The sequence below is a fragment of the Macrotis lagotis genome, chromosome 7 (genome assembly GCF_037893015.1).
Source record: "Macrotis lagotis isolate mMagLag1 chromosome 7, bilby.v1.9.chrom.fasta, whole genome shotgun sequence".
Taxonomy (NCBI): domain Eukaryota; kingdom Metazoa; phylum Chordata; class Mammalia; order Peramelemorphia; family Peramelidae; genus Macrotis; species Macrotis lagotis.
The window spans coordinates 93,727,916-93,752,199 of record NC_133664.1 but is presented as its reverse complement, the minus strand read 5'-3'; the positions used below and the strand labels follow the sequence as shown (position 1 = coordinate 93,752,199).

Below are 24,284 nucleotides of genomic sequence, written 5' to 3'. Positions count from 1 at the left end.
GAAGAACGGACCAAAGGAGAACCAAGAAAGAGCAGAGGAGAGAGAGTATCCAGGTGAAAAGGGTTATCCTTAGGAGCAAATGCTGCAGATGTGATAAGAACTGAGAAAAAGGTCACTAGATTTTGTAATTCAGTGACCATTTGTATCTTTAGAGAGAATAATTTCAATTGAAAACTAAGATCCAAAGTCAGATTATTGGAGGGCTCAGAAAAGAAAAGAGGACATGGAAGCAGTTAAAAGTAGATAAGTTTTTCAAAAGACTGTGAATATAGGATGATAGTTTGCAGAGATGGGAGAATATTGACTAAGGATAGAGGAGATTTGTACATCTTTATTAATAGGAAGTGGGATCAGGAGACATGTAGAATTGAAGATTTGAGATTGAAAGGACAATCTAACATAGAAGAGAGGTATTGGAATCAAAGTACATTAGAAGGATTATCCTTGAGAAGAATGTCATCTATTCTTCAGAGATTAGAATAAAGGAGGAACTAGTAGGAGAAAGTATGAAGGTTTGTGATATGAGAAGGGGGGAGTGGTAAATGGTAAATGACCTAAATATATGTGTATATATATGTAAATACATATTTATGTAAATATGTGTATAAAGATTCTTAACACTAGAAATAACTAATAAAATAATAAAGATTTTATGATTTATACAGATTTTAAGAGATCATCTTGCCCAATCATATCAATTTAGAGATAAAAATTATTTGAGTAACAGAGATGAAATATCTTCTCCAGATCACTCAGTGAATGGTTATCGAATTCAGATTAGAAACCCTATTTCCTAGTTCCTACTATGCTGAAGTTACCAGATAGAAGTAAAAATGAAAATAACTCTGAAGTTCACATCCATTAGACTGGCAAAAAATGCCAAAAAAACAAACAAACCCAAAACCAAAATCCCAAACAAAAACCCAACCCACAAATAGCAAATGCCAGAAGGGCTTGGGGAAGACAGATACACTGTTGGTGGAGCTGTGAATTTATCTCATCATCAGGAAAATAATTTGGATCTAAAGTAGAAATGTCATTAAAGTAAGAAGCCCAGAAATAGAAGGAAAAGTTTGGGGAAGTGCAAAAATAGTTATAGCGGCATTATTTTTGTGCTTGCAAAGACAAAAAAAAAAAACTGGAAATAAAATGAGTAACTCATTAATTGAGGAATGGTAGAGAAAATTGTAGCGTGTAAATGAAATAGAATTTCACTGTGCTTAAACAAATGAGGAATTCAGAGAAACTAGGAAAGATCTGTATGAACTATTGCAGAGTAAAGTTAAGCAGAACCAAGAGAACAAGATATACTGATTCCAATAACATAAAAGTACTGAAAAACATGTGGATTTCTATCAATGCAGGAATAACTTTTGACTTCAGATAACTGACAGTAAATCATCCTTCCAAAGCCTCCATAGGTGTGGCTTACAGAATAAAGTAGAGGTGTCAATAGTCAAGGTTTTATGCTTAACTTCCTTTTTTTTTAAAGGATTTATCAGGGGAATATATAAAATGCACCAAGAAAGGACAATGATGTAAAACCACCAATAAACATTTGTTTCTTAGAGAATTTTTTAAAGATTATTTTGACAATTATATGAAGATTGGCAAGGGGAGAGACTAGTAAAACAACCAATTAGACTATCATAGTAATTTAGATGGGTGTTACTTAGAAGCTGAACCTGAGTGGGTCAGTAGCTGTGTAAAGAAAGAAAAGAGGGGCAGGTAGGTGGTGCAGTGGATAGAGCACCGGCCCTAGTGTCAGGAGGACCTGAGTTCAAATCTGGACTCAGACACTTAATAATTACCTAGCTGTGTGACCTTGGGCAAGTCACTTAACCCCCATTGCCTTGCAAAAAAACAAAAAACAATGAAAAAAAAGAAAGAAAAGAGATGAATGAGAGAGGCCAAAAGTTACAAGCTTCTTTGCATTTCCAGCTCTGCCTAGTTTCAACATGGAACAAGATGACCCTCCTAGGATAGGGGAATCATTTGGGACTTCACTAGCAGGTTCCTAACTCATCCTGGGATCTTCACCCTCTTCTCCACTCTGACTGGAGGGCTAGAGAATGGTACACCTGACTCTACCCAAAGGCATCTTGTATAGTGGGCAGAACCCAGACATTGCTGGTCATTCCAAGGGCATCTGATCTGAACTCCACAGAAAAAGAGGGTCCCTGGTCTGTTTACCCCAAATACATTTTCTTCTCCAATTAGACTGTTAGCTTCTCAGGGGAAGGGAATGCTTTTCTTTTTTCTTTTCTACAATATAATCAGTTTGAAATCTTAGATAATTGGTGAAGTGGAATTGGAGCCCAGGAGAGACTAGGGTCAGACACATAGAATTAGAAATCATCTATAATGAGATGAAACTATGGGAATTATCAAGTGAAGGAGAGTGAAGGAGTAGAGAGGAAAAAAACAGAAGAGGGAAACAGCACAGGGCCAGACATTTATTAACTATTTTGGGGCTTAACTATTTACTGAGTGGCTACTTTGACATGGGAGTAAGGAAGAGAAGAAAGGAGAAGGTCCAAGATGAGCTCGAGGAGTTAGTTGAGTTTAGAGATTATATAACAGCCAAAAAGGCTAAGTTAATCTTAGACAACCTGTTGAGGGTCTGAGAGAAGTCAGCCAAATTGTCCTCTTCCCTGGTCAGACCACATCTGGAAGGCACTGGAATATACTGGAGTATATTCCATATAGTGGAGTACCGCAGTTTAGGAAGGCATTGGTTAGTTACAAAGTAGGAGGGAAAAGACCTCAAGGTCATGTGTATCATGACTGGTTCAAGGAAAAGGGAATGTTGAACCTAGAGAAGGATTGGGGAGTCCAATGGCTGTCTTCAAGTATTTTAAAGGCTTTTATGGGAATAATTAGACTTATTCTGCTGGCTTCAAAGACCCTCTGGCAGTAATGAATAGAAGATACAGAATTAAATCTTATGTAAAAGAATACTTTCTAACAATATGAGGTATTCAAAAGTGGAATGAATTTTGCCTCAGGAACTAAGGAAATTCTGCCCTTTTTTTTTGATGTCCACCTGATGGATTATATTGTAGGAGAGATTCTTGTTCAGGCATGCTTTAGAACGAGTGAATTCTGTGTCCCCTTCTAATTTTGAGATTGTGTGATTCTGATGTGATACAACAAAGGAGATGGGAGCAGTTAGGTAAAAGGAGAATCAAGTAAAAGTAATGTCATAGAAATCTAGGCAGGAGAAAGTACGGAGCATGAGGGATGTACAAGGTTTTTAAAAGGATGAGGAAGATTTAACCCTATAAAAGAGGCCATTCACATTTAATCAATTGAAAGATCAGAAGCAACTTGTGAGTTATCAGTTTTGGTAATGAGGTAACAATAGTAATACTAATAATCATGACTTTTCTTTTGTTTCCCCTGTTTCATCAGTGCATGAACTCTCAGTGTGAAACTCTATTCGTGTCTCTAGTTCCTCTCAATCTTCTGCACTAGCATTAAGTGCCTTACCCTGGTCCTCCACAGTCAGGATGTGTCAGAGGCAGAATGGGAAATCTTCCATGCCTGGGCTTTCTATACACTGAGCCACAATGCCTCCCTTAATTTTATGTAGTGCTGAAATGTCTCTTAAATTTTTATAGACATGATCTCTTTTGACAACAGTCCTGTGAAGAGTTAGTATCATCATCTTCATTTTTACATCCATAAGAGGGAACCTAAAAGTTCAGAAAAGCTAAGTGACTTGGGCTGGTAGGTGGCCTAGAGCAGAGTGCTGGTTCTGGAGTCAGGGAGACCTGGGCTAGACTCCAGCTTCAGATATGTACAAGCCCTCTCTGTCTCATTTTACTCATCTGGAAAATGGGGGGAAAAAAAAGAAATGCTGTAATGATCAAATGTGTAAGATGCTTGCATATATATACTGAGTCTAAAGCATATATATTGAGTCTAACATGATTTAATTACCATGATGGTGAAATACAGCCACTGGTTCTAGCCTAATGGAAATCTGCAGAGGGAATTCCAATAATGCTACCACTTTAGGGGATTCATGGAATCCTAGCTATATAAATGTTGGATAGTGTTACTCCTATTATTATACAAGATCATACAGCTAGGAGGTACCATGGGCAAGATTTGAACTCAATTCTTTCTTATTCTAATCTAGTGCTATTTTCATTACCATACACAAACCAAATTACAAGGGATAAAGGAAGGGGTGATGAGGCAGTGAATGCTGTGAATGGGTAGACTCCTCTTTCTAGGAACCTAGTCATCATTATTATTAAAACCATATCCTTACTTACAATTAGAACTGAACAGTAAATATAATATTTGCTCAATTTATCATTGACCTGCAAACACCATTTCTTCAAATTTGCTCTGTGGATTAAAAAAAAAGCACCAACAAAAATCCTTATTACTCTATGTCTGTCTAATATTTCCTATTTTGCCAGCTGTCTGACTGTTGGAGGGAGGATAAGTATAGTGGAAAGTACACTGGATTTGGAGGGAAAGGATTTGGTTCCAAATCCAGTTTTGCCATTTGAGTCACTTGACTTCTCTGGGCCTCAGTTTCTTCATCAGTAAGATGGACCTGATGACTGCTGAGGCTCTTTACTGTTCTAATTCTAAAAGTCCCTTTCTCTTTAAAGTATTTTGGTTCTATTATTCTTTTATGAAATAAAATAAATCCTGCAGAGATTTATCTATTTCTTATCTTGTATAATCAGACATGTTTTCAGAATAGAAGAAGCCCTTTACTGAGCCAGGTCAAAGGTCTGGTCAGTTCTTTATTCTAATGGTGACAGCAGCACCAAGGAATGTTTTTTATAGAGTACTGATAGCTGTTCTTCATGGTCTTATTCTCAAAAGATGTATTTTCTTACAATCACCAACTCTCCTTTAATACCTGCTATAATTGGGAAGCGATGTATATTTTCAGCTTATATAATTTTTTTTTTAGATTTTTCAAGGCAATGGGGTTAAGTGGCTTGCTCAAGGCCACACGGCTAGGTAATTATTAATTATTAAGTGTCTGAGGTTGGATTTGAACCCAGGTACTCCTGACTCCAAGGCTGGTGCTCTATTCACTGTGCCACCTAGCCGCCCCCTATAATCTCTTGGAATGATTAATTCCCTAGGTTGAATGCCTACTATATGAGGAAGTACTTCTTTCCTTTTTCTTAAAACTACTTTCTTCAAGCTTTAAAAAAGATAATTCCAGTCCTAATAATTGGTTCATTTGCACCAGAGTTTATGATCAAATTCAATATACTTAAGTAATTAGCTAATTATATTTTACTTAAAAACCTCAGTCTTCTTAGAATAAATTTTATTTATACTTATTTAAATACTGACATGCAGATGTGACACTTACCATTGGAGATTTGTAATATCTATGTAGTATATTAATGAAATCTGTAATTGTAAGCATTCCTGGAATAAAGAATCACATGTTAAAAAATAAAACAATGAATATCTACATGAAGAAATTCTCAAATGATAAATGAAAACTTGGGGAAAAAATAAGTTCTTTTAAAATTGGTTTTCAATGTTATTAACAACATATCCTATTTTGCATTTCATATATTTGTTAATTAGTTTATACTCAGAACATAAGTCAATTGAAATCCAAGTTACTGTTATTTAAGTCGGAGTTATAAAAACAGTATTTTGCAAATAAGTGAAAAACTGTTTCTGATATCTTTATAAATGGTCACAAAATGTACTCTGTAGGTAAAAAATTAATTTTTATTATTTTGTAATAAAAAATCTGCTAACTTTTAGAAAAATGATAACGTAAAGGAAATTTTTTTGAATACACTAAAAACAGTTGCTTCAAATGGAAAATTCTACCATTTACAGATTTACTAGATAAGAAACTGGATACAAAGTTACTAAAATCTAAAGTTCCCTAATTTTTTTTTTTTTTTTTTTTAGTTTTTGCTAGGCAATGGGTTTTAGTGGCTTGCCCAAAGCCACACAGCTAGGTAATTATTAAGTGTCTGAGGCCAAATTTGAACTCAGGTACTCCTGACTCCAGGGCTGGTACTCTGTTCACTGGGACACCTAGCTGCCCAAAATTTTTTAAAGGAATTTTCTAAAAATGATCCTATAGGAACTGATTCAAATTTATAAGATCCATTTGCCAACTGATAAATGGTTAAAATGATATGCACAAGTAGTCCTCAAGGGAAGAAATTCAATTTATCTGTAGTCACATGAAAAAATGTTCTACATCACTAATATCTAGGAAAATATATATTAAAGCAACTCTGAGCTTCTACCTCACACCCATCAAATTGGTAGTGTTGACAAAAGATGGAAAATGATAAATGATAGAGGGGTTTTGTTGGTGTAGCTGTGAATTGGTTCTGCCATTTGGGTTCATACCCTTTGACTCCCTAACATAATTACTAGGCAAGAAATCAAAGAAAGGAACATATACAAAAATACTTTAAAACACTTTTTTTGTGTAATCACAAAACATTGAAAATTAAGAGACTGCTTATCAATTGAGGAATTCTGAATATCAGAAATGAGAAAAGATGGTTTCTGAGAAACCTGGGAAAAAGTATAAACTGATGCAGAGTAAAGTAAGCAGAATCAAGAAAACAATTTATACTGTCAACTGTGAAAACAATTTATACTATAACAATAATAGTGTAAAAGCAAACAATTTGAAAGACTTATCAACTCTGATCAAAGCAATGATCACCCAGGATTCCAGAGCATTGTTGATGAAGAATTCTACCCAACTCCTGATAGACAGGTTATAGACTAATGAGAAGATACATACTTCTGGAAATGGTCAATATGGGAATCTGTTTTACATGACTGCTTATCTGTCGGCTGTTATGTTTTTTGGGAGGGCAGAAAAACCCCCAAATACTCTCATGAAATAGGAACAAAACCCAATCATCATAATTACCAACCCACCAACTACATACAATAAGTTAAAATTTAAGCACTACATCTTAGGCAGACACTAAATACGCAAATGGTGACTCCTTCCATACTAGTTTTCTGGCTCCTAGATCCACATGCATTGTCAAAAGGTCCATGTCAGAAATCATTAAATAATTAGGAATTTTTTATAATTTGAGAGAAATCAAATAAGTATTTTCAATTGTCTGGCAATACAGAATATTTAGAAAATGAAATCAAAACATAAATTAAGATTTGTCAGTATTTTTATTAATTTGGAAGATCACCTGAACTCCCCAATTAGTACCTCTTAAATAAATAATAAAAGCAAAACATTTCTTGGCTTTCTGTTTCTTCTAGTTTTCAGTCTTTTTTTCCCCATCCTAAATTCCTTACCTACAAAACTCTGTTTCTTACTCTCCCACAGAGGCGCTGCTCGAACACCATTCGCTACTAAGGCAAAAAAGGCCTTTTTAACCTGAAGAAAAATAAGACAGAGTACATATAGTTTAAAGCTTCACATATTAGGAGGAAAAAAAATGTAACTAAATACCTTCTGTCTAATTCACTTTCACAACTTTAAATTGGACAAGTATTGTATATCTAAACTTTATCAGAATTCAGAGAATCACATTACCTTATATACCTAGCATGGATGAATTTTAAAGTAAAAATTTTAATGCATAGTTTTATTTGGTAAACTTTTCTGAAAACAAATTGCTTGGACAATGATTTTTCTTACTTTTTTTCCCCTATGCTAAGGTACTATATGGATAAAGATTAATACTAGAAAAATAAAATAATTATATTTTAATGTAATTAAATGTCTTAATTTTACATATTAATATGTAGCTATTACTTTACTTGTTATAAACAATAACTATTATGTTTAGTTTATGAAGTAAAGGTTTAATTTTAGGTACAAATCTGTGGATGGGCTGGATGACCTGGTCATCAGATAAACTCATGAGAAAATGAGTCAGTAGAAGTAAAGAAATTGTCAAGGTAAGAAAAGCTTGCAGTTGAGGATAGAGGATGATGGTGAAAACCGTGACTATTTGAGGTTCTCTATTGCCTAAATTACCTGCAGGGCTATGCCTTCTTTGGACTATGCCAGAAAGGAGGAGTGTGGGATTTCACTCAATTAAGAACAGTAATCAAGAATATGTGGAAATTTTTCCCCCCTTTCTTCATCAGTTCTCATTACATGTTTTTGCTGACTGTCCTTTTAAATACATAGATTTCAATAATGTAGACCTAAGGTGACTTAAGAAATCTTCATGGGGGTTTATGTTTAATTTCACACCAAGATTATTGTTATAATGTGAAAATAAAGATATAAACCATTAAAAAAAAGAGAAATCTGCATTATCAAACAGTGATGAGGAATTAAACCATATGTGGCACACTCATCAGAAAATAGTCCCACAAACATGATCTTAGCCCATGAAGGGCTAAGAGCTAACTGGTCTTTAGGAAACTTAGTTCCTAACAGAGCAGCTGTGGTCATATTATACTAAGAAAGGTAAGCCACTGAACTGAGAAGCATGTTATCTGTGAAAGCAGAAAAAAGATATAATATCAACAATGCCAGCTTGTATTCATATAACATAGTAAACTCTGTAAAGATTTTTATATACATTAGTTCATTATCTCACAATAATTTTATGAAGTACTGGTAGGATTATAAATTGGTTCAATTGTTCTGGAAAACAATTTGGGATTATCTAAGAAAATATTCATAACCACTAATCTCAATATCCAAAGGAGGTCAAAGACAGGCAGGATGGATGTGTGTATGTATATACATGCATACATATGTACACAGGTACACACACATATATATATTACGGAAATGCATTTCACAAGCACACACATACAAATTCACAGCAGCATTTTTTTGTGGTTGCAAAAACTGGGAATAAAATGGTGATGTTTGAACGAACTGTGGGGTAAGGCAATATGACTACACTATAAAAAATGACAACTATGAAGAATTCAGAGAAACATGGAACACCTTAACTGAACTGAATCAAAGTATGCAGAACTAGGAGAACTGCATAAATAAAGACTGTAGAAATATTAACAAAAATAACACTAAAAAGCAGTCAAATTCAAATCAACTGCAACAATATATTACTTCTGGAGAATCAAGGATAAAACACATTTCCCTCCTTTTGGTAGAGGGGTGGAGTTTATGGGAATGAAATGTAGATGCTATCAAAATCTATTATTTAGTTGATTTAATCTAACTATTTTTCCTTTGTTACAAGGGAGAGTTTATAGGATTTATTAGCAAATGTCTGTTGGGTAAAAGTAAGTCATCAATGATTAAAAAAACCCTATTAATATTCCCTTTTTATAAATGAAGAAGAAACTGATGTTCAGAGAGGTAAAGGAGAATGAAACTTCAAGATAGTAGCAAGGGAACTGGGGGGAAAAAAAGCCAGGTTATTCCAATGACAGATTACTATCCTGAGGTGATAATTATCTATACTGAATGGTCCAATATGTCACATTTTTATGTTTTCAGATCTATTGATCTCTTACTTTGAAGTGATTGCAAATGAAAAAATTAGGGCTGGATTTGGGTAGAAATGGTAAGAGAGAGTTAGAGAAGGGAAGTCATATACAAATATATGCAGGTACAAATGAAACATTTAATTCAATAATGCAGCATTTGCAGATACTGGTTCATAAGGAAGGCAAATACGAATGATTTTATATATGACATGTACATGTTCTACTCATAAAGACCTGAACTACTGAATATTTTTCTCTTCTTCACACAAGTACTTCTAATAATTACATCCTGATGTTAATGAAAAACTTATGTTCCTTAGAGCTTGGATCGTTTCAGGAATGGGTAAATGATGGTGAGATAAGATCATGGTTTCTGCAAGAGGTGTTTGGGTTAAGAGATGAAGAGGGAAAAGCATTCTAGGAAACTTCCTTGGGTGCATTTTGTCCTGGGGCTTTTGGAAGAAGACATGTGAGCTATAGAGATAGGTTTTACCTTGAAGGGCTGTAAGTTATCTTCAGGAAGATAAGATGTTCTGGGAAGTAAAGGGTCCCAAGTTAAGAAGTAGAGTATAAACTTTCTTAAGAATGGAGATGAATGGGGTGGCTAGGTGGTGCAGTGGATAGAGCGCCAGCCCTGGAGTCAGGAGTACCTGAATTCAAACCTGGCCTCAGACACTTAAATGATTACCTAGCTGTGTGGCCTTGGGCAAGCCATTTAACCCCATTGCCTTGCAAAAAAAAAAAAAAAAAGAATGGAGATGAAGTTGATGGGGGTTCTTAAGCTTTTTGAATACCTAGTATAAAGTGATTTTTGTATGATCTTAGCAACAGAGAAATTTTATACTTCTGTCTAGAAAGTAATTTTTTTAAACTTTTATTTTAAACTACTCCAAATCAAGAGTTATTAATTTTTAAAAAAACATTATCTGAAACAACACAGACTAATTCTGCTTCTCCCCAGAATGCATCTCCATCAAATGACTGGATTCCTCAAAAGCTGTTCAGAAAAGCAAAGTAAAATGTTACTAGACCATTCTTCAAGGTTCTCTTATAATAAAAATAAAAACAATGTTATTGGACAGCAGCGATCCACTTTCATCTGTTGCATCATAATTATGTAAACATGCTCTATATAAATCTTTAGAAGTGGATAACATCTGCTTAATTGTGACATGAAACATACCACTGAAATTAAATGAACATAAATGGGTCAGTGGTAATATTTATGTATACATATATATTCCTAAGAGAAAAAAAATCAATAAAGCTAGAGTTCAGAATAAAAAAAGAGACAGTATGAAGACATTATTGTCAGTGTGTTTTGTGGTAATGCTACTGTTGCAGCAAAGAAGTAAATGAGGATTAAAAATGATGGCCCACTGAGGATGATGCTCAGGAAACCAGACCTGTTCCCTTTCTCAGCGCATCTAGGGTGGCGGTTCTCAGAGTGTGCCTGAGCACCAGGGCTATTAGGAGATGAGATTTTCTGCATTCCCAGCTCCTGCCCCCAGCACTTGCTGCCTGTTCCTCCTGGCTTGGTGTCAGGAAGATCACAATAGCAGCTCTATTCACAAAGGCAAAAGGCCACCTCTCTGGCAGCAAGTGCAGGGGCAGAAGAGAAAGAATAGAGTGAAGGGTAGGGGAAGGGAAAAGTGAAGCACAGGAATCCTAAGGCTGCAGAAATGAGACTAGGAGACCAACTGTCCAGAAATACTTCTGTTTAGTAGTATGAATAAATGGTCAATGTGCAGTGATTCCTCGTGGCAAACAACATCCTATTGGTTTAAGAGCCACGGTCTTGGTCTTGTGACACTAGGGGCCGCTAGGTGTGGCAGAGCATCATGTCTGAAGTCAGGAAGAGCAGAGTTCAAATCTGACGTCAGATGCTTCACTTAACCATGTTTGCCTTGGTTTCATCTGTAAATGAGCTGGAGAAGGAAATAGCAAACCACTCCCAATATCTTTGTCAAAAAAATCCCAAATGGGGTTGTGGAGAGTCGAACACAACTGAAACAACTGATTATCAAAACAAAGATCTGGTGTGTCTCCACTAATCATCTAATTACTTCATTTCTTCATCTGAAATAATATATAAACAAACCCATTTTTCTTCAAATTATATACTTTATGTATATGAAAGCATGAGATATCTCAGTGGTTGTAGACAGCACTGGATTCTCCCCATTTAAAATGTTTTATAGAGGTTAGTTTGGGTGTTCTTAAATCCCTGACCCTCTGACTGAGCAGTGATCCTTTCTAAATCCCGAGGGGAAGAGATTAGGAGACCACAGCTTTAGGTACACTGACAACTTTGAATTCTTGTGGTCTTTTCAAATTAAGGTTAAATTTTTAGGAATATCTTACCTTCCAAAATATAGAGTAATATGAAACAATAATATCTTCTAATTTATGTGGAAAATATAAGTGATGTAAAAACAAAAGGTAGGAATAAAAATTTATTTAAAAATAATTTCTAGATCTCACTCCTGCCAACTGGTTTCATTCTGATTATCCAATACTATTTCTAGTTAATTTTTTAAATTTACTATTTAATAATTTTTAGTAACTTCAAAAATTAAGTGTTTTGTTCAGATCTTTATTAAATGATATTCTTTTCTAGTTTCATTATTTCACCTTACTAAAGGGTGCAGATGTTTAAATAAGGTGAGAAGTTGAATATAAATCTGACCCAATCACCTTTACAGAAGTAGGCAGAACTCTGCATGGTGCCACTCACAATTTTCCTTTCCTTGCATTAAAAAAAAAAAGTTAACCTTTTAATAGAAAGTACTTTTATTGATAATAAAACTGCAACTTTTACCTAAAATTACATGACTGTTTTAGAGCATATGTCTATAGACTGATATAACATTATGGAGAAGTTATTTCTGTGATTACAAAAATGAGTACAAAAGCAATCTATATTTTATATAATAAGAACATAGAGACTTCAGAGGGAAACAAAATTAATACAAACCAAGATTACTGTTTTATAGACTGATATACCCATCTACACATAAAACTTGCTTTGGGGAGAATTACAAATCACTCAGAAAATTTACAACAGCAAAGGGGTTGTGCTGTTACCAATTAACCAAGAAAGAGAGAAAAAGACTGGTCTGGCCTAGTTCTAATGGGCACTTAGAGAGCTAGGAAAATTCCTGGTTAGTGACTGGTGCTTTACAGGTTCCTTGCTTCTCAACTGACAGGCAATCTGCCCAAACCACTGCCAATTTAAATTAAAAAATTTAAACGAGTTATAAAGCATCAAGATGTTAATATATTGATTAGTTGAGAAAAAACAGACAACAAAGTTATAATCTAGAAACATTCTTTAATTGGATAAAAACCTAATCAGACCACTGAGGCTACTGAAAAGGTTATGGCAGTGTGTGTGTTTCAGGAAACTAGAATCTGATGACTTTATTTTAAATTGAAAAACTTCAGCATTTGGCATAGGCCAGGGAGCTGTTTTAGTGTTTTTATTCCTTTGAGTTCCTATAGTTTTTGCTGCAATGATTCCAGGTTGTGTTTTGTTCATAGTACTCCTATATCAACAGAAATACAGTCATGTTGAAGAACTGCTCATTATTCCTTACCTTACCTTTTTTAATTGACAGTTAAAACAATACATTTTATAGGGACAAGAACAGAATGTTGTTAAGCTGGGCACCTGCAGGAGTGTCCATCTATCATCAAGTACTACTGTAGGTGAGTCAGTGAAGTCAGTGAAGTGAAGAGGGCCTCCCCCACCTCCCTCCAGACCATGGGGCAGACCCTGTGCTTCAAATTAGCAATGCTGGCATATACTAGAGTTTGCTCTCTAGTCAGCTTCTTGGGACTCACAGACAGAAAAAGTCTTTCTGCTCTCTTTAAAGTAAACAAATGAGGAAAGACCGGACATGTCCTTGCTCCTGGGAGTCTGGTGCCTAAACATTTGGCAAAGATCTCTTACTATCTATCTCCCTACTTAACCCAAAACTAAGATACAAGGATTTATGGGATTACTTAAAGTGTACTTCTTATCAACACCCATAGTGATTATTTGGAAATTTAAATTTCATAAATGGAATGAATCAATAGCCTTTTAAGGTAACTGCTGCTTAAATTGCGGAACTGTGCCAACTGCTGTTATAAATGCTTCAATGCTGTAATTTTAGGATTTTCATGTGTTTTACTAAAAGCTTTCACACACATGTTGTGACCCTCACAATAATCCTATGATGTAAGTCAGACAAGTATTGTTATCCACATAGTAAATATAAAGAGACTATGGTCCAAAGAGACTGAACAACCTGATCAGGTCTCACATTCAATAAATGGTATCTTTGTAATCAATCAGATACTTACTACAGGCTAGGAACTATGCTAAATACCAGGGAAACAAAGAAAAAGTAAAAATAGTTCCTACCCTCAAGAATCTTATATTTTAACCAAGGAGACAACATATACTGTATATTCCAGACACATAGAGTAGAAAACCAGTAAGTTTTGAGTCAGGAGATGCTGCAGAGGGTGGCATTTCTTGAATCTTGAGTCTTGAAGGAAGACAGAAATTCTAAGAGGTGAACTAAAGATGGAGAATCCTATGTGACAACATCCTGTATGTCAGTCTGGCTAGACTATGGAGTACATGGACAAGAGGAATGTGTAAGGAGCCAGACAACTTTACATTTGATTCCAGAGGGCCCTGGGAGTGGTGCTGTAGTTTAGTGACTAAAGAAGAGAGTTTTATGATAATCACTTTGGCTACTGCAGAAAAGCTGGAATAGGATGGGGAGACCCTTGAGGAGGGAAATCAATTTGGATTATTTCATTAGTTCATGAGAAAGGTGATTAAGATCATGGTTGTATAAATGGATAAAATTACAATGGTGCTGTGGAGTTAGAAAGTGGTAGCTTGGATATGTGTAGTGACTGAGAGCGAGGAGTGGAGGATAAAGGAGTTGTAAACTGGGTAACTAGAAGGATGATATGCTTGATAATAATAGAGAAATATTAAAGGGAAGAGGGGAGATGAGAACACGTTTATAGGCAGTGAACATAACAAGGATATAGAATCACCAAAGAAGACTGAGGAGAACCAAGAGAGCACAGTGTCATAACAACCCAAAGAATACAAACGATTAAAGAAAGGATTAAAGGACACAGTATCAAATTCTGCAGATAAGTCCAGGATGCGGAATGAGAAAAGGCTATGAGATTTGTTAAGTGAGAGATAATCAATAACTTCTGAGAAAACAGTTTCAGTTGAAAAATGAGGCTGGAAGCTAGACAGTAGAGGTTTTAGGAGAGGAGTGCTAAATAGAGACAGCTTTTTAAAGCAGATTAGCTGAGATGGTGAGAAAAGTTAGGCTGGGAGAGGCTAGGGTTTATTTGGGAGGCTGGTAGAGATGGAACCAGTATGATGATTAGAGAGAGAAAAAGGGATGGGATCAAAGGTCCATGTAGATGTTGGTCTTGGCAAGAAGGAGCACTTCTTCAACAGGTAGAGTGAAGGAAGGAATAGTGGAGGATGATAGGGAAGGATGAGTGAAGTCAGCTGAGACAGTGGGAGAAGGGAGTTTTAGGGAAAGAGGTTTAGAGCTTTGATGGTAAGTGAGAAAGAGAATTGATTAAGAAGGAGTAGAAGGAATGTCTTACTTCAGTGAATAGATAATATCAGTTTGTAGTGAATTCAATCAACATGGATCTGTGACTTCCTCCAGCTCCATTCTCTCAGAACCAAGTAAGTAGATATGAAGGAGATAAACACTTCCTATTTGTACAGCCCACTTGTCTCCATGAGGTTATCACCTAAAATACTATTCTGAAAACCAGATAGAAACCCTTGCTGTCTTCTACTATTTCATCTCCTATTTCTTTTTTTCTTTTTTTGCAAGGCAATGGGGTTAATGGCTTGCCCAAGGCCACACAGCTAGGTAATTATTAAGTGTCTGAGGCCAGATTTGAACTCAAGTACTCCTGACTCCAGGGCCATTGCTCTATCCACTGCGCCACCTAGCTGCCCCTCCTATTTCTTTTCTAAGCACTTAGACTATTTAATAACCCACTCTAGAATATTACTTGTGATAAGACTACCAAGTACTAAGCCACCTCTCTTCCACTGATGAAACTCTTAAAATTCCAGCTCCTTTAGAAAGGCTCTACTACTTCATCACACACCCATGTATTCATTTTTCTTATATTTTAGGTTTCTATAAGGCAGAGAATGCATTTCCTTGCTCTTCCTCAAACCCAATATTTTTTTTTTCTGACTGAATACTTTCTCAATGCCTAGAATTTCTCCTTCTTCATCTCTGTGTTGTTTTTTTCAAGTCCCATTTTCTGCAAGAGGTCTTTCCTTAGTCCTCCTTAATCTTACTGCCTTCACTGTGAGACTGACTTCTATTTCTTCTGTATATATTTTGTCTGTTATGTTGTATTTCATCTGAACAGAACTGTGTAGTGATGGTGGTGATCATTTTATTATTCATAATTTCCATAAAGAATTACCAGATTCCCCACCCCCAATTAATTATGAACTCCAGTTTAATGATGATGGTGGTACAGTGGATAGAGGACTGGCCCTGGAATCAGGAGGACCTAAGTTCAAAACCAGCCCTGGGCAAGTCACTTTAACTCGGAATGCCTCACATTCAGGGTCATCTTTAGTTATCCTGATTCATATCTGGCTCAGAAGGAGAAAGTGAGGCTATGACTTAGCACAACACCACCTCACTCCTCACTCCTTGTTATTGCATCACCTCCCTGATGTCATAGTCTTCTTTGAGAACAAAGGACAAACATCATTACCATTATCATCAAGTCTAAGAAAGACTCTCATATGAGAACCTAAATTACATAAAAGTTTATGAAAAAATGAGTATACTCACTTGTAATGTAGTGTCAAAGACAACAAGCTTTGAGCTGGTTGGAACAATGTCGTAACACTTGTGTGACTTCATGAATCGCATGTAAATATCACTTTCGGATTCTTCTATTGCTGCAAGAAGAACAGAATAGCAAATGTTTTGCTTTAAGACACCCTTGAAATCAGATTTTGTGTGTGTGTGTGTCTGTGTGTGCATGTATTTTAACATATACAAATAGAATGTTAACGGGTAAGTGAGCAGACTACTTCTTGGTGTAGTCTACATACTCTTGTGGTTTCTAATGGTCATTTGTAGCCTAGGAATGCTTGCATTTAACTCTTATTCTCCCTTACTTTGGGCAGCTGGTTGCCCAGTGGATAAGGAGGGAGGGAGGGGGGCTGGTGTCAGGAAGATCTGAGTTCAAAACTGACCTCAGACATGTACTCATTGTGTGACCCTAGACAAGTCACTTAACTCTATCTCAGTTTATCATCTGTAAATCGAGTTGGAGAAGGAAATGGTAAACCATTCCAATATCTTTGCCAAGAAAACCCCCAAAGGAATCATGAGTCAGGCAATGACTGAACAATATTAAGTTCCTTACTTTTCCTTGATTTTTTTGAATCTTTTACTTTTCTACTAAGATCATCTAAATTCATTAAAATACAAGGGGGTGGGGCAGCTAGGTGGCTTAGTGGATAAAGCACCGGCCCTGGAGTCAGGAGTACCTGGGTTCAAATCTGGTCTCAGACACTTAATAATTACCTAGCTTGTGTGGCCTTGGGCAAGCCACTTAACCCCATTTGCCTTGCAAAAAAAAAAACCCTAAAAAAAATACAAGGGGGGAAAGGGCACTTAAGAATTTTTTAAAAAATAATCTAAAAATTGATTCAATCTATGGAGCCTAGCACAAAATATTTTCTGCAAATTTAGCAGTGTAAAATAGCAGTCATGCTATTTCAGTTTTGTTACTGGAAAAATTCTAAAGAAACTATGTGAAACTGGGAGGAAATAGTTCTAACTTCAAAGTAGTAGTATAGAGGTTAAGAGTCTAATAAAATGGTCCAAGAGAAGCATTTTAGTTCAGTGTCTGGCAGGTAGTCACCACTTAATAAATGTTTATTGATTGAGAAAAATTTTCCATAGATACTATGAAAAGGTTTAGAAATAGTACACTCCCATATAATGTACAAAACTTGGTTACAGTGCAGCTTTGTAGATTTGTGACCTTCCTATGGCATGACCCAAATATCTCAGTCAAGATAAAAAAGACCAGGAAGCAGTATCCTTAATATGGGTTAAGAGCTATTTCTGGCTGCAGCTTCTGTGAAGAGAAGCCACACTCAAAGGTGAGGAAGTCACACTGCTGTATATGCTCCTTATGGGTAACGTTTAAAAAAAAAAGATAACTTTAACCTGAGAGTCCCTTGGAAGGGCCTCTCATGGAGATGGAGAAGGAAGCTAAGGGATCTGCTGAGGTTAGCAGATCCTTACCAACCTGAACAAGACAAGCTTTCACAGGCCTCCCCAATTCTCTCCTCCTTCCACCCCTCTCTGAGGGAGAGGCAGCAAACCCCCACCCTCTTCCAATCTCCTCCAATCAAGGCTTCTCTGTTTCCTGTAACTTCACTGTCATCCTCTGTACTATCTCTTCCCATCAACTAGCAAAGATTCTCACAGAGCAGTTTCTGGCCTTCAAAAATCTTTTCTTGGACTCTTATACTCCCTCAGAGTATCTTCCTTCCTTTATATCTCCCCTCCCTTCTATTGACAAACTTTTGGGGAAAAAATGTTTAGATTCTCAGTGAGCACATCAACTCCCAATCACTCCTCAACCTAGTTTTTTTTTTTTAGGGGTTTTTTTTTTGAAAGGCAAATAGGGTTAAGTGGCTTGCCCAAGGCCACACGGCTAGGTAATTATTAAGTGTATGAGACTGGATTTGAACTCAGGTACTCCTGACTCCAGGGCCGGTGCTTTATCCACTGTGCCACCTAGCCGCCCCTAGTTTTTGTTCTTAATGTTGTTATCACTAAATTTAATGATTTTTTTGGGGGGGGGACCCAAGAAAATCAACTTGTAAGCTTTTACTTTTGGAATTTGAGAGCAGCATTTTGATTGATTTATATGATACTATCATCCACTAGGTTTATAAATTATAAGTATGGAATTTTTTTTCCCTGAAAAATAACATTTTCTATCTTAGAAATGTCTCCATGTCTTCAGTGAAAATTGCTTTCCAGTGATCACAAGATATATAGTTTGTATAGGAAAGATTAAAGATATTTTGTGTGAAATTGGGCAGTTCAGTCTTCTCTCTTCCTTCCAAACCTATTTGCTAATTTGGTATGCTGCCCTGGATCTGGAGTATGAGATTTTGATTTGGATCCTACTCATGATCTCTGGGACATTAGAAGTCGCTTGATCTTTCTGAACCTCAGAGTACTTCTCTATAAGATGAAGGGGATAAGATCAAATAGCCATTATGGTAACTTCCAGTTCTATCCTATCAGGGACTTTATCTTCCTTACCCTGTGTCCATCTGCCAACCACCCTCTACTCTTAACTGCCTCTGACTTGTCTTTCTTTGATAAGTCCTCTCATCAGTCTTTGCTGGCTCCTCCTCTTGACCCTGGGAGAAATAAAAACCTCACTATCTCCAAACCTGGGACTATATCCAAGATTTTATCCATTTCCCCTTTTTCTCTCTACTGTCTTCTTTGATGAATCCATTGACTCCCTCAGTTTCAATGATTATTACCTCTGGACAGATGATTGACCACCTTCATTATCTTTTCAGATATAGTCTTCACTCCAACTTCTTTACTTCTCTTGATGGCATCACCATCTTCCCAATCACCCAGACTTTATAACTTGGTGTTAGCTTTTACTTTTAACATTCTCCCACCCCCTACAATGAAACCATCACCAAGTTTTATTGGTTTACTTCTGCACCAACTCCCAAGTCTGTTGCTTTTCCTTCTATTCCTATTTCAACTTCCTCACTTCAGCCCCTTGTTCCTTTTTTGCCTAGACTATCCTAACAGCCCTTCAAGTATGTTCCCATTTCAATCCATTTTTCTTACTGTTGATCAATATTTATTAAGCACCTTCTAGGTGTCAGACACTTGCTAAACACTGGTGTTGAAAAATAAAAAAAAAAAGATGAAAAAGACAATTTCTGTTCTCAAAGTCTGTTTTTCTAGTGAACTGCTCTGAATAGATCACACCTACTCAGAGAAGCATAGTTCAAAACCTTCAGAAAATTCCCACTATCCAGATAATAAACTTTTTTTTGTGTGTTTAGAACTGAAAGCATCCTTAGAGTTCATCTATTCCAAGTTTTTTATTTTATAGTTGAGGAAATAAGTCAGTAGTTCACACATGTAGTTAATTTGCTAATCTCTGAGTAGTCTTCAAAGCCCCTTATAATTTGATTCCAATCTACTTTTCCAGTTTTAACCTCATATTGCTCCCTGTCACAAACTTCATGCTCTTAAACTAGAACAGGTGCTATGTTATATCTGTACTTAAAACACAGAAGAAATTTTAAACATTTAAGTTTTTTCTATGGATATCGAGTTCAATATTTCAATTTTATATTGATTTGAATAAGGATGGCTAATTCTTTACTCTCCTTGCCCCTTATTTTTTGTGTCAAAGATGAACTATTCTCCTCCAACTAGAGTCTAAATTTAGAATGCATCTAATTTGTGTTATAAGACACTATATAAGGCTTCTCTGAGCTAGAGAGTTCAACTTTTACTACACATTCATTTATGTTCTGATTTGACTTATAAATTGTTACATTTGCCCAATCTGAAAAACATGTTTTAACAATTTGATATAATTGTAAAACCTTTAGAACTAGATTCATTGTTTTCCTAAATAAAGGTCTAATCCCTTTATTTGACAAAAGAGGAAACTGAGGGTCAGAGGAGAGAAGTGTCTTATAGATGGCTATCTAGTTAACAAGGTATACAATTAACAGAAAGAATGAGACTAGAACTGAAATCTTCTAACTTTCCTCTCTAGTACTCTTTCCACAGTACCATACTGTCTCTCACTTAATTGTCTTTTATATGAAAATATTTTTCTCAATACTAACATATATAGGATTTCATTTTGCTGTTTGTCCTTTAATCTGTAAGGTCTATTTATCATAGTAAATTTTGTCAAAGTGAAGTACATCTTTCTCTTTTTCCTTTCCCATTGCATCCCCTCATAGGTCCTATAATTAGAAACCCTTGATGAAGTGCTTGTCATATTAGTTAGTGCTTCACTGAAGAGGTCAAGCCTCTTAGTAATCAAATGAGGGAATGTGAGAAATTATTATTAATAATCAATATCTTGGGGAGCTACAGAGCTCTTCCTCTTCTTCCAAAGTCCTGACTTGAAGTTCAATTTTCTTTTAGGACATTAAGGATAATGAAATTGCCTTAATTTTCCTCAATTTTGATATCAACCAACAATACAAGGAATTTAATCTAAGGTAGGGAAGCCCATTGTGTTCTTGGATTGATAGATGTTCTGATATGGAGATACTTTTCCTATCTAATAGATACTCAACCCTTCATTTTAACATATCCCACCTTCAATCACATTAACCAATTCTATTTGCAGTTTGAAGGATCATTTAATGTTTTTGAAAAGTATATAAACTGTGAGATTTCTCTCCCCCCATGATTGTCTTTGATCTAAGACAGATGATCATTCTTTTATTAATAACCTGCTGGCCCTATTGATAAAATGATTAAATTACCTGAAAAATATTAACGAATGTGTATTTCATTAATTCTGGCTCTTCTAGGTTGGTCAATAATGAGTCTCAGGCTATATTCTCCTGGTCATAGTTTGGGTCCAGATGGGTTCAGACTGAAAGTAAATAGCAATTGTAGCAGTTTTGGCCAGAAATTTAGAGGATCTTACCTTCCCAGATTGCTTTTTTTTTGACTTGAAAAAAGAGGCTTCTTGTTACTTAATTAAGAAACTCTGAGCTTAAAACTCTTCAAGTTTATTTTTTTCCCTTGGAAGGGGTCATTTTTGGCCTCTTTTCCTCATCTCTTTCTCACCTAACCTTAATCACTGGATGGGCATTGTCTCAAACTGTTAACTGAGAAAGACCCAGCTTTAAAAGACCAAGGTCTCCCACTTTATCCAGTACCATGTCCAGTAGTCCTGATATATATCTGGCTGCTGGACCCAGGTGGCTTCTGAGGACAAATGACTTTGTACAGCACCCCTTCTCTTAAATCCAATTCACTTGCATGTCATGGGGTCATCTCCCGGATTTCATGGTCTTTTTTGAAAAAGTAGGACACATATTATCAGCTCCCTATGAATCAGACACTTTGATAGGAAAAGGCAATGGAAAGACAAATGTAAAAGTCTCTGCCCTTAGAAAGCTGATGTTCAGTTCCATTGCAGACACCCAGATGCATAACTTCAGGACAACAACATGAAGGAGAACAAAAACCCAAATTGAATGCTGGTTAAATCCAGAGCAGCTGCCTCTCCCCATTTCTAGAGGCAGAGCTCAGGTTGAGGAGTTCTACTTCAACATCGCCTCTTGCCCCATTCCTTTTTCTCCACCCACAAGTCCTCTGTGCAAGGCCTCACTACCTCTAAGTTACCAATTCAAAGAGAACACCCCTCCTTCATTTTCTTGCTTCTATACTTCCCTTCTTCAGTTTGTCCTGTGAGTCTCATTCTTACTCAACTCACTTTCCAATAAGTTGCCAAAGATAGTAGTTTCTCTACCCTCATCATCTATCTTCTGGACCACTGTAAGGGCCTCCTCATTGGACTCTCCCTATTCCAATTCATCTTTCCCACACAAGGCCACTCCAAGGCACCTCCTATTTAATAAATGGCAGTGGCTCCCGATTTCCTTTAGAATCAAATTTTATAAACTCTTCCATGGGACATTTTGGTCAAATCAGCAAATACAGATTACAAAACACAAATGGAAGATAAAACACAAAAGGAAGCTAAAAATCTTTGGGAGGGAGGTCCATCTCCCCTTATTCCCCAGACACAGACAAGCCCAGAGGAGTGCATCAAGGTGGGACGTGGCTAGTGTGGGCACATTCTTTAAAAGGCAGTTCTGAAAGAGACCCCCCCCCCCCAATCAGAGAGAGGGAAGGGGTCAAGATTAGTAAAGGCTCCCAAACTTTTTACACACTCCTCCTCGCTATTCACTTACAGGTCCACAGCCACACTGGCCTATTTGATAGTCTTTACCCACCCTACTCCATCTCCTCCTTTTGCATTGGCTTACCCTCAAGCCTGGAATGTTCTACAATGCTTCTGTCTTTTGGGATCCCTGGCTTTCCTCAAGAGCCAGCTGCTCAGTCAACTTCAGCAGAAGGCCCTTCCTGGTTGCCCATCCCCCTGCAGACATGACCTTCCCATTTTAAGATACCAAGGTCGCCTTTTGTTAGTGTTCCATAGATACCTCTTTTTGCATACATTATCTCCACCCTCAGAAGGCAGGTGAGTTCCTTGAGGGCAAGCCTTTGTATCCATGGCTTAGGATAAAGCTCAATACAAACTACTGAATAAATGATGTCATTGGAATAATAGGGAGAAATGGAGCTTTAATTGGTATTTTTACTGTTTATTGGAGTTGTTTCACACCTGTCACCCAGAATCTCTGACTATTTGCAGATGCAGACTCAGGAGTAGTAGTTGTCTGCCCAGCATCAGAAAACAGCCTTAGCAGTCCAGTATCCCTACCCCCAAGTGCGTGCATGTGCGTGTGTGTGTGTGTGTGTGTGTGTGTGCGTGTGTATTTATTCCTGACCATGGCATTGGTCCTCCCTTAATAACTGACATGGAGAATGATAGAATATGGTAGTTACCTTACCACATACTAGAATTACTGGTCTCCTTTACCTCACAAACCACTATCATAAGTCCTCCTAAGAACACTCAATCAAACAGTTTGTTATAGGTTATCTGCATTTCTGATATGTATTCTGTACAGTCTTTATCTAAGTTCTTGGTTAAAAACATTAAGGAGAATAAGCTCAAATGCAGATAATCTAGAGCATTCTACCACAAATATCTTAACAGTGAGCACTAATGACCACTCCAGGGTTTGACCATTTAACCAGTTTCACATCCAACCAACTGAATTATTCTGTAGCCCATATTTCATAGGAACATAGATATAGAGATATGAAGTTTTATCCTTTGCTTTCAAGGAAGACCACAACATCAGGGAGATGATGCCATTAGGGTTAAATGACAAGCTAGTAAGTGTCTGAGATGGCATTTGAACTCAGGTTCTGCTGACTTTAGGGCTAGTGCTCTACCCATTCACCATCTAGTTGTAAAGCTATGTAAAAGGTCCTTGGAGGCCTTGTAGTCCAATTCACACCCCAATTTTAGAATGGAAAGACTGACTAAAGAGATTAGGCGACTTATCCAAGGTCACAAAGATCACAGGCTTTGAACTCAAACACCCTGACTCCATATCCAGCACTCTTTCTATTGTACCATGTCTTGTATACATGAATAGTATAAGAAATTTTGCTTTGCTAAAATCTAGGTAAGTCATGTTTATATAATTGTCAATTTATGTCTAGTGATGCCTTCATCAAAAAGAAATGAGATTAGTGTGGCATGACTCATTAAAAAAAATAGACTGTTTTATTAAAAAACAACATGGGACATCAACACAACCAAACTTGCTTTGTGAGCTCTTTCTAAATTAAAACTCACTTTCTCTAAGTCCTCCTAAAACTTATTGATAATTCCTTCTTTGCTTTTGATTTAGTTATTCACTAATCATCCTTTTAAATCTATTTCTCACATTTCATCAGTAATTAAAGTCAGCTCACTAGAATTTTCAGACTTCCTTCTCTTCTTCTGGTGGGAAACCAACATTTGTCCATCTTCAGTTCTATTAGCTAATAGAACTTCCCTAGTCTCTTCTCACTCTCTAATTTTAAAGTCTGCTTACAATGGTTCAGCAAGTCTATAGCAGAGCCACC

At 36.5% G+C, this 24,284-nt stretch overlaps 1 protein-coding gene across 8 annotated transcripts in view; it reads right to left on the bottom strand.

Annotated features, from left to right (window-relative positions):
• The window catches only part of PRKAG2 (protein kinase AMP-activated non-catalytic subunit gamma 2), a 443,517-nt gene that overhangs the window by 22,305 nt on the left and 396,928 nt on the right, over positions 1-24,284 (bottom strand). For 7 of the 8 annotated variants that reach the window (XM_074193311.1, XM_074193312.1, XM_074193315.1 and 4 more), the window contains 3 exons: positions 16,308-16,417; positions 7,306-7,387; positions 5,360-5,418 (listed from right to left, as the gene is read on the bottom strand). In XM_074193311.1, coding sequence (XP_074049412.1) covers positions 5,360-5,418; positions 7,306-7,387; positions 16,308-16,417 — 251 coding nt within the window. The remainder of the gene's footprint in view (positions 1-5,359; positions 5,419-7,305; positions 7,388-16,307; positions 16,418-24,284) is intronic. The other variant, XM_074193316.1, reaches the window with a different exon arrangement.